Below are 11780 nucleotides of genomic sequence, written 5' to 3' on the forward strand. Positions count from 1 at the left end.
ACCTAACTTTTCTGTGACCAAGTTTTCTTGTGTGTAAACAATATGAAATAACACACATAAATCTGACTAATGTAAAATAAACGCTCAAAAAATGTTCACTATAATATTTTCATTAAAACAATTTCTTCCATCTTTCTCCTACTACTTATCTCTGGAGAAACTAAACTATTTGGTGTTTTCTGAACACAAATTGTGATTCTTTGCCTCTTCCTTTGTGCATGTTGTTACTCATGCTTGCTTATGCTTTTCCCTCCCTGGAATGGTCTCTCCTCCTCTTCCATAATTTAGAATCCTCCTCCAGTAAAAAGATTGTAGCATGTGAGACCCATGAAACAAACCTAAAATCCTCTCTGAAAGAAATGATCTCACCTTCCTTTAACTTCAACAGTTTCATTTACATAGTACATCATTATTTAGACTGTATTATAATTAACTGTATACTTGTCTAAACTGCTCTACAATCTACAGTGCCTAAAACACAAACATATATCAATCAACCTTCAAAAACTAAAAACAGAGAAAATGGAAAGAGAAACACAATATTCTTTCTTCAGGATGAGTTAACACTAATGAAATTAATATGAAAAAATGGATAAAATAGTATAAAATCATTAAAACATTTTTTTAGCTGAAGGTGGTGGTGCATGCCTACAATCCCAGCTACTCAAGAGGCTGAGGCAGGAAGACTGCAAGTTTCAGGTCAGCCTTGGCAAATTGGCAAGACCTGTCTTGAAATAAAATTCTTTAAAAAGGGCTGGGTATGTAGCTCAGTGATACAGCACCTGCCTAGCAGGTGTGAGACCCTAGGTTCCATTTCTAGTACCACAACACAAGCAAACAACAGTAAAAAAATTATTTTCTTTTGCATCCATAATATATTAAAAATGAAAGGTAGACTCAAGACTCAAAAAGAATTCAACAACAAGGGCTGGGGATATAGCTCAGTTGGTAGAGTACTTGCCTTAGAAGCACAAGGCTCTGGGTACCATGAAAAAAAAAAAAAAAAAAAAAAAAAAAGAATTCAACTAATAGCCAAAACTAACAAATTTACTTATTTATTCATTCATTCATTCTAGGTGTTGGGAATGGAACCCAGGATCTTGCTCATGCTAAACAGGCACTCTACCACTGGGCTACAGCTGTACTACATTAATATATGGATGGGACGGTGCTGTAGCACAGTGGAAGAGTGCATGCCTACATATGAGGCACTGGATTTGATTCTCAGCATCACATAAAAATAAATAAATAAAATAAAGTTATTAGGTCCATTTACTACTAAAAGTATTTTTAAAAAACATATGCCTTCATATGCAAGGCACTGTTACAGGCACTTGGATTCAAATATAAACCATATAGTCCCTGACCTAAAGGTAACAAAAGACAAATAAATCCAATAATTACCACAATAAAATAAATAAAAATCACAGAAGGAGGGCACTTAAGTCAGACTTAAAGAAACAATAAGGAGATGTTTCAGGGAGGTGATATTTGAGAAAAGACCTGAAAGAATGAAATAGGGATTATTATCTCTGAACTTAAATGTAACAGACAATGAAGCAGAGCAGTAATCTGTAGACACAAACATTGGGAACTGGTGGCTTCCAGAAATGGAATGGTAGCTTAATATGACTAATCTCCCTATAGAGAACACATTATAAAATATGAACAAAATATTTTTAAAATACTATTTGAAAGTACTAAAACAAATAAAAACAACCCAAACCCAAACAAACAATTAAAAACCAGGCACAACCTGGAAAAATCTACTCTTGGAATATACAAATTGTATCACTGAGATTTGCATGTTTATTTGCCTGAAGGCACTTCTCGTTCTGTGTCTCTTGGAGTGGCAAAAAAGTCAGAACCTTACTGGCCTGTGTTAGACCTACAGCAAAGTGTTCAGAGACTACAGCACTGGAAAGTTAGGGAAACTTTTTAAAGCAGTAAGAGAAAAACAACATTTTATATGCAGGAGGAGAAGAGAAATAGGAATGGTATTGACTTCTCATCAAGAACAATGGAGACTAGAAGACAATGAAACAATTGTTAAAAGGTTAAAAACAGATGTTGAACATGTAAGTCTAAAACCAATGAAACTGCAAAAATGAAGAGAAAGCTAGTCATGGTAGGATATACCTATAATCCTAGCTACACAGGAGATTAAGGAAAGAGGAATGCAAATTCAAGGACCACGAACACAACACATCAAGACCCCAAATTAAAAAAAAAAAAAAAAGTGAAGAGGAAATTTAGGCAATTCAGAAAAATGCAAATAGAGAATTCATCACCAGCAGACCTACATTACAGAAAATGCTAAAGGAAGTTCTTTATGGTATTTCTTCATGGAAGTGAAAGCAGATGCTAATGTGGTTCTGGAGGAAGGCATAAGGCCACTGGAAATAGTAAATATTCAGGAGATATAAAAGACTACTGAACAGAAGAGCTAACATAGCAGGAATGAGACTGTTATCTCTATTAAGGCCTGCTTGCAAGATTGACCTTCCACTAGAATTCGGGAATTGAATGGCAAGCAGGTCCCTGTATTGATCTAAAACTTCCTTGAATGATAAGGGTGGCTCACTCTAATTAAAGTGCTTGTGTAGGGCTGGGGAGATAGCTCAGCTGGTAGAGTGCTCGCCTCGCAAGCACAAGGCCCTGAGTTTGATCCCCAGTACCAAAAAAAAATAAATAAATAAAGTGCTTGTGTAAAAAAGTGCTGAACCATTCCTCATTTTCAGGAGTCTGGAATTTCAGTGGTTAAAATAATCTCTACATAATATGTCATCCCTACATACCCAACCTCCAATAAAATCCCTGGATGCCAAGGCTCAAATGAGCTTTACTGGTAGGGAACACTTTGTGCATATTGACACAGTTCACTGCTGAAGGAACTGAGCAAGACCTATGTGACCCTACTTGGAGAGGACTTTAAAACTTTTTGCCTGGTTTACTCCAGTCTTTGAATAATAATCCTTTATGCTTGGTTGATTTTGCTTTATGTCCTTTCGCTGAAATAAATCCTAAATGTGAGCATGATTACATGCTGAGTTCAGTGAGCACAACACCAAATCTGCAGTGGTCTTGGGAACCCTCAATGCGAATATACACATCTTTCTTATGTTTTAATTTCTTTACAAGTATAAAAAATATTTAAGGCTAGAGATATAGCTCAGTTGATAGAGAGCTTGCCTTGCATGCACAAGGCCCTGAGTTCAATCCTCAGCGCCCCCAAAAAAAAATTTTTTTTAAGGAAAAAAATATAAAGTTGTAATCATGAGGCTTATATGTAGTTACAACCTTATAAAAAAATCTGTAATAATGATGTTTATAATACATATAGTTACAACAATATCAAAAAGCTCAGGGATTACGCCAGGCATGGCGGCAGAAACCTGTGTAATCCATGTGACACAGGAGGCTGAGGCAGGAGAATCACAAATTCAAGGCCAGTAGTGAGGCCCTAAGCAATTTAACGAGATGCTGTCTCAAAACAAAAATTAAAAAAGGCTGGGAATGTGGCTCAGTAGTTAAGTGCCACTGTGTTCAATGGCTTATACCAAAAAAAGAAAAAAAGAAAAAAAAAAAAAAAAGAAGAAATACTGATTCCACACAAACTGTTTCTTAAAAAAGAGGTAGTGGGGAGAAGAGGAAGGAATTTCCCCACTCATTCTATAAGGTCAACACCACTCTCAGACCAAACTCAAATGTATTATAAAAATAACAAAACCAAACTACAAACCAATATTCCTCATGAATACAGATGTAAAATTATGAACAAAATAAAGAACAAGGCAAGGGTGTATACTCTAGCCATTCCTATTCAACATTGCAATCCCAGTCTGTTTGATAAGGCAATATTAACATTAAATGGATGTAATAAACAAAAGATATATATTGTGTCAGGCGTGGTGGAACATGCCTGTAACTCCAGTGACTTGGGAGGTAGAGGCAGAAGTATGTCAAGTTTGAGGCCAGACTTGGAAACTCAATGAGACACTGTCTCAAAATAAAAAATGAAAAAGGACTGGGGAAATAGTGCAGGGATGGAGTGCCCTGGTTCAATCCTTAGTATCACACACACACACACACACACAAAGACAATAAACATTACCTAAAATGCATAAGCGCACACACACACACACACACACACACACGCAATAACTGCAAAAGGATGGAAAGAGATATACCAGTAAACTTTAATCATAAGCAAGCTGAAATGGTTATAGTTAATATCATACAAAATGATTAAAGGTCACAACATCAAAAGGACATAAAAAAATTATAAATTTGAATGCATTTAATTAAAAGAGAGTCAAAATTTATGAAGCAAAACTGACAGAACTAAACAAAGAAACAAATCTATAATCTTAAAGACTAAGACCTTAACAATTAGACTAAAATTTTAAGAATACAGGAAATATGAAGTACACGATTGCCTCACCTTATTCATATGTATAGAAATCTACTCAATAACCATACATTTATTCTTTACAAATATACACAAAAAAATAGGCTACAACATAGTTTAAGCTATAAATAAAATAACCTCAAATTTCATAACTGATGTCTTATAGAGGCTATTCTATACTTAAATTAGAAATCAATAATAAAAGAACTGAATATTTATAAATTACACATTTTAAACAATTTTAATAATTCATGGATAAAGAAAGAGATTGTCAAGGGAAATAAACATTTAAACTAAATGATAATTAAAATATAATGTGGCAAAATCTGTGGGGAGGAATTAAAGTATTACTTAGAAATTTCTTTATTTGGTATATGTGTGTCTATGTGTGAACCCAGGGCCTGGAGCACACTAGGCAAGCACTCTACTGCCGCAGGCCTTTAAAAGAAATTTGTATCTTTGAATTAAAAGTTGCAAGGGGTGGGGGGCTTAAAAAACAATGACCTAAGTTTCCCCCTAGTAATATGAACAAAGTAAATTCACAATAAGTAGAAAGAGGAAATAATAAGCACAGTATACACAACTGTAATCCCTGCTACTTGGGTGACTGAGGCAGGAGGATCACAATTTTAAGGTTAGCCTGGGCTATTTGCAAGACCATGTCTCAAAATAAAATAAATAAGACTGAGGATATAGTTCAGTGAGGGAGCATGCAGGAGGTCCTGGAATCACTCTTCAGTGCCACCAAAAACAAACAAACAAAAAAATGAAATAACACAAACAAAAAACTGTACAAAGTAAATCCCAGGTGGACACAGTGGACTTCCAGAGGCTAAGGCAAGGGGACTACAGATTTGCCAGCATTAGTAATTTAGCCAGACACTCTCTCAGACTAAAAATGGACTGGGGATGTAGCTCAGTGGTAGAATGCCTGTTTAGCATATGCTAGGCCCTGGGTCCAATCCCTAGCATCACAAAAAATAAATAAAAATAAAAATCAATTTGAGAATGAATCATAGTTTCAAAAGTTTTTGGAAAATGTTTCTAGAATGTCTTTATGAGCTGGTGGATAGGCAAAAACTTCTTAAAAAGGACCTCTGTTGGTGAGAATGTGCAGCAATCATAATTCTAATACATTGCTGGTGGGAAAGTAAAACGGTACGATACTTTGAAGAAAGATTCAGTAATTTTCTACAAAGTTAAATATTCACTTACCCTCTGACCTAGCAATTGCACTTGTAGGTATTTATAAAATGAAATACATATCTACAGAAGCCCTTATACAAGGATGTATTTTATCTACAATACCCCAAAACTGGAAATAATTGAGACCATGCAAAAACAAATTATGATACAGGCATTCGGTAGAATACTTAACAATAAAAAGGAAGGAATTACTATCACATAGAACAACATGAATCTCATAGAAATAGATGTGAGCAGGACCCAGACACAGAGGAGTATAGATCATATAATTCTATCCTTATAAACTAAGTTCTAGAACTGGAAAAATAAACCTGCTGTTTTAAAAAAATTCAAACACAAGTTGCCTGTGGTGGATAGGAGAGACTTAACTGGCACAGGACAGGTGGGAACTTAATGGAATGATGGAAAAGTTCTATATTGTGATAGGGTTATGGATTTTACATGGATGCATTTGTCAATACATGCAAATTTTACAGAAAAAAACCTTTTATAATAACAATAAGTCAAGTGGGGTGATGGGGAATGACTGGAAGTATATGAAACAAGAATGGCAGAACGTTGATAACCAGTAACTAGAACCATGGGAGGTTTAACATATTTTTTTTTAATATAATAAAAAGTAAAAATGGGTAAGTTTTGATTGATGGCAGGTTAAATAAGTCAAAGTGTTTTGTATTTTATCACCACCATTACACACACAACACACACACACACACACACACACACACAAAAGGTTGCAAGTGGTTTCCTGTAGGATGTAACAGAGGTTTGTGTAGTCACTAGCATGAACATGATGAATTACAATCAACAGTTAACACCCTTTTTGTCCAGGTTAACGCAAGGAGAATGATGAGGACAACTTGCTATTATATACTCTATGAAGAACTAGGAAATTTATTAGGGATGAGGATACTTGAGAACTTAATAGCTTGCTTTTAATATCTGAAGTACTTCCACTATTAACCTTGTTCAGTCAAGAAGCAGAAATGGAAAGATTGGGAAGTATCAGTAAGTTTTCAGCTTGATAAAAAGGACTTTAGCGATGATCGTCTCCAAAGAACAAAGGGCTGCCTCTAGAGATAAAAATTACCCTATGGGTATGGATACAAATTGGAGGGTTTGGGATTATGGTTCAGTGTTAGGATGTTAGTCTAGCATGGGTGAGGCCCTGGGCTTGATCCCCAGCATCACACATCACTGGCACACAAGCACCACCACCAACAACAAAAAACACCCCAACCCCCACCCCAAAAACCCCCAGGTTGGAGATGTGTACACTAGCGATAACCAGAAGAAAACAGCTACTAAGGTTCCTTCTAGCAAAAAGGTTTTGTGGTTTTTTGAAATACTTTCTCTTATTTTAACCCAGATTCAAAGAGAGAAGTGCAGGGCTCTGTGGAGTTTTTAAAGAAACAAATTTGACTAAAATGCAGAGTCATGATAAAAGCTATAATACATAAATACAGCTGCAAAACTTAAACTCAGTTACAAACGGTATGCATAACATTTTTGGAAACTGCCAGAAAAATAAGTGAGCTTAGATATCTGGGTTAAAATGAAAATTTCTGGGTGAACCTAAACCAATCACAACATGCAGCCCTGCCTTAGGTACTGTTCCTCCTTTCCTCAATTGTGACTACTAATGGCTGAAAGAGGTTGGGTCGGGCATGCCTGTAATCCCGGTGACTCTGGAGGCTATAGCAGAAGGATCCCAAGTTCAAGAAATACCCAGGCAACTTAGCAAGACCCTGTCTAAAAATAAAAAATAAAAAGGGCTGAGGATGTAGCTCAATGGTAGAGTGTCTTTGGGTTAAATCCCCAGTACGGCAAGAGGGAAAAAAAAAAAAAAAAAAAAAGAATGATTGTGGTCCACCTCTGAGTTGAGTACTGTGAAGGAATCAAAGTATATCATACAAACCTTATTCCAAGGAATGTTACAACTGCAAAAACAAGACATGCCTGAAAAATAAGTCATTACCACAAAACAACACATGGTTAAATGCCTGAATTGAGATTTGAACTGAAGCCGAAAGGATTTAAACAGGTAATAAAAATAAATAAATAAATAAATAAAAAACTGGGTGGGAAGAAGGCAGGCACTTCCAGGACGGGGGCGGGGGGAACAGCATTAAAGAAAGTGAAGTAATGAAATAACGAAAAGAAACCTGAATTTTTGTCTTCAGAAAACCCTTACCATCTCTCCAATGCCTTTGTCTGGCTCTCCTACCAATTTCTCCCCAAATCTTTAGATCAGTGGTTCCCAAAGTGTGGTCCTTGGACCAGCAGCATCATCCACTTGGGAACTATTTTAGCCAATTCGGAGGACTCACGTCAGACCTACTGAGTCAGAACGTGGGGGAGACGAGACAGCAATCTTCGTTTTAACAAGTGCTTCGAAGCACACTCAGGGTGAAAACCACTACTGTGGAACTACCGCCTAAACACGGGAACGTGAGGCTGCTCAGTGCCTAACTCGGCCACTTTGCAGAGTGTCGGGAGCTGATAGCAGTCCCAGCCCTGTAACCGCTCAGTCTCCGTCCCAATTTCGCTTTCTCTTCCCGAACACCTTCTCGGGATCATTACCCTCTACTGTGACTCTCCCTTATCACTTTACTCTCACCCGGCCAGCTCCCGCCCTTCCTTCGCCCTACCTCAGTGTCAGAGGGGACGTGGTGCCGGCAGGGAGGCGAAGTGCCCACGGAGACGGGAACAGACGTGGTGCTTGCCGGCAGGCCGCCCAACAGGAGTAAGACGCCGCGGACCCACAAAGAAGCGCTCCACCGGCTAGGACCCGGGCCTGATCCGGAGCAACACCCTCCTCCACCCCACTCGGCCGCCATCTTCGGCCGAGCGTCGTTACCATGGAGTGCGTGACGCCTCTGTGCCCGGGACCAGCCCCGCCCCTCGCCGCCCCGGGCAAGTGGAGGAACCAGCCGCAGGAAAGCCGTTTTTCGACTGGCTAGCGTCACCTACAAGACGGCAGCCGGGGTCGTGTCCGCCGCGACTCACTGCGCCGAGTCAGCCAATAAATGCTATTTAACGGCTCACGTGAGTTGCGCTGTGGGAACCGGAAAGGCTAGCGGATGAATGGTAGGCGGGTGGTGTAGTACGTGGGTGTCCTTACTAAGGCAGGTTTTCACTCCCTTTCATTCATTCACGGGATTTGCCATCACTAGGTGCCAGGTACGTAAATGGACATATATACAGCTGCAAAATATTTTATAGTGTAGTCCTGTGTGAAAGGTGAGTGAAAAACGTTTTTACTTATGTTGTGTCACCAATTTATTCCCATTTCTCAACGCCATTTCCTACAAAATCAGTTATGTCCTATACTGTTTTACTCAACTCCATACTTTTTTTTTTTTTTTTTTTGTATCAGGGATTGAACCAAAGGGCACTTAATCACTGTGCCTCAGCCCCAGGCCTTTATGTATTTCATTTAGAGATAGGATCTCCCTGAGTTGCTCAGGTCCTCGCTAAATTGCTGAGGGTGGCCTTGAACTGGCAATCCTCCTGCCTCAGCCTCCCCAGCCGCTGGGTTTGCAGGCGAGCGCCACCGCACCCAACCATACGTTACCTTTTAAGAACTACAGCTGTGCTAAAACAGGAAAAGATTGGTGGACCCTGGCTGTTGAAGGAAACTACCTTAAAAATTGAGAGAAGTGTTACAACCCTCCCTGTGGTCCATGAAAACAAAAAACAGGAACTGGAAAGGCTGGAGATATAGCTCAGTGGTAAAGCACTTCCCTAGAATTATGTGAAGCCCAGTCCAATATCCATCAGAACACTAGGAACTGAAAACACCTTAAACAACATCACTCCACAGAAAACTGAATACTGTAAATTATTAGGAAATGTAGTGGTCAGAAATAAAATCCTCAATTTACAATGTTAATGGAGACTGTGTACTTAAATGAAGGGTGTGATGGTGTTATATTACCATTTTACAAGTAACGACTCTAGGTGTATCTATTGGCATGCTAAAATCAAAATTTTTCAAAACATGTTTTTTTCCACTGCTAAGACCACGAACTATTAAGACTTCTAGTGCCATGCTGGAGGAACGGCTTTTGATTGCATAGAGGACATGCTACTAGTGTCAGAAAACTCATGTGTGAACCATGCAGTTCTTCCAGTGGCAGTTTTGGCCAGAGTACCTTTGAACTTGAGTAGGTGAACAAAAACAATGCATTCTTTCACAATCGCTGCATTGTGTTCACAAAGAACACATATTTGCACACGCAATTAACTTGCCACTGCATACTCAGGTCACCCTAAGGATGCTGTCAATTCTTTTCCTGGCTTCACCTTAAAGCCAGTTTATCCACCCTCGTCCCTCTCCTTGTTTCATTCAGACCACATCTTCGCTGGTGACAGGCACCTCTGCTCCTCTTTTCAATGTGCCTAACCCTGACCTGAAACATTCATTTGCTTTCCTAGATACAAGTTAATGTCCTACATGGTCCTCAAATCCCTTTTGGTGGTACTGGGCATTGAACCCATGGAGCTACATACATCGCAGCCCAATTGTCAAACTTTTGCTACCACTACAAAACCACCTCCTGCTCTCCTGTCATTATCCATTTAGCCACAAAAGGCAGGACCTGTTATCTTTGAAGCCTCCACTCCTAAATATAATCTGCCCTATTTTGGCTCTCAAAAATCAGTTAAGACTGCAAAGGCTGATTTTTTCAACCCTTCCAGTTTATGCAGCATTACAACTGGGAAGTCTAATATTAAACTCATTATCTCTTTTCCAGGACACAAGATTTCCCATAACGGGGAAGCTCTTAGTTTTGACTTACCTCCCCGTCATTGCCCCGTTTTATTAGTCACACTAAATGACCCAATTTGAATGGCTCAAATACCTTAAGATCTTTGTGCCATTACTGCCACCTTGTTTCCCTAGTTTTATATAATACAAGCCATGCATTTATATGCATCTATCCCTGAGTACTTAAGTACCATCACATCTACCCAATTGGTAGTGAATGCTGTAGCCACTTTTAAATGAAGTTTCCTGGCTTTTTGGAAAACAACCGAGTTGGTCGAAGACACCTTTCTTGCTCTTGAACCCATATAGTTTCCAGTGTTGCCCATTAAATGCACAGCCCAAATATGGTAAAGAGCTAACCAATGGCAGGAGACTGCTACTCCAATGCACTGCTTTTGCCCTGAGTCCTCACTCCCAATGAACCTGACAGGAGTACATATCCTAATCATTTACAACAGGGCTCCTAAGATGGCAAGTTGGGCTTGAATACAACTATTCCATCAATTAAAATTCTACCATACTGCAAACTGATTTACTGCACAATATTTAGCATGTTTGAAATTTAAAAATATTCTTTAAAAAAGTTTTTTAGTTGTAGATGGACAGAATTAACATTTTTATGTGCTAAAAATCAAACCCAGTGCGCCTCACCCATGCTGGGCAAGCACTCTACCACTGAATCAAAACCCCAGCCCCTGAAATATGAAATATTCTAAAGCCCTACTCATCTTCCTAGTTTGCTAAATTACTTCAGACCTGCATTATACATTAAAACATGAAACCAAGAAAAGCTATCTATCCAGGTACTGTTTTATTCTGAAGTAGAATCATGTAGCATTCGATTGGCATTTTCAGCTTGCATTATACCACCAGTAAAGTAAAATATACACTCAAATCATTTGGTCACAAATCCCAGTAGTTCATCCCAGCCTACCTGAAAGCACTAACAAATATCTTCAATATAATTTCCACTGAAATTATTCCCAGTCCCATTTTCATTCATAAGTTTCCCAATATATACTGAATTAGAACAAGCCATTACAAAGCTTTTTTGTGTGGTAATGCTAGGGATGAAAGTCTCATGTTTTCATGTACTGTACCACTGAGTTACATCCCCAGCCCTTTTGAGAGATAATTTTGTTTCTTTCACTTAATCTAATGAGAAAATCATCTTCCCACTTTCCCCAAAGCATATTTATTTCCTCCAAAATGCCTACTAAGATACTAACATTGACCTGATACTTTCTAAATCTCTGTAATTGTCCCATACTGTTCTTTACATATAGCCCTGACTTCCTTGTACTGTGAAATGGTGGAAAGCCCCCACTATTTCAAGCATATAGCAAATCATCTGAAGACAGAGCACTAAACAAAAACAAAACAAAAAAA

At 38.5% G+C, this 11780-nt stretch overlaps 1 protein-coding gene across 4 annotated transcripts in view; it reads right to left on the reverse strand.

The window, feature by feature from the left end:
- The window catches only part of LMLN (leishmanolysin like peptidase), a 103665-nt gene extending 94845 nt beyond the window's left edge, over positions 1–8820 (reverse strand). For 2 of the 4 annotated variants that reach the window (XM_079156223.1, XM_079156221.1), the window contains exon 1: positions 8269–8818. In XM_079156223.1, coding sequence (XP_079012349.1) covers positions 8269–8457 — 189 coding nt within the window. In that variant the 5' untranslated portion in view covers positions 8458–8818. Of the gene's footprint in view, positions 1–8268 lie in introns of all 4 variants that reach the window. The other 2 variants (XM_079156220.1, XM_079156222.1) reach the window with 2 other exon arrangements.
- Positions 8821–11780: the final 2960 nt, after the last annotated feature.

This window comes from Sciurus vulgaris (assembly GCF_902686455.1).
Source record: "Sciurus vulgaris genome assembly, chromosome: 10".
NCBI classification, from domain to species: domain Eukaryota; kingdom Metazoa; phylum Chordata; class Mammalia; order Rodentia; family Sciuridae; genus Sciurus; species Sciurus vulgaris.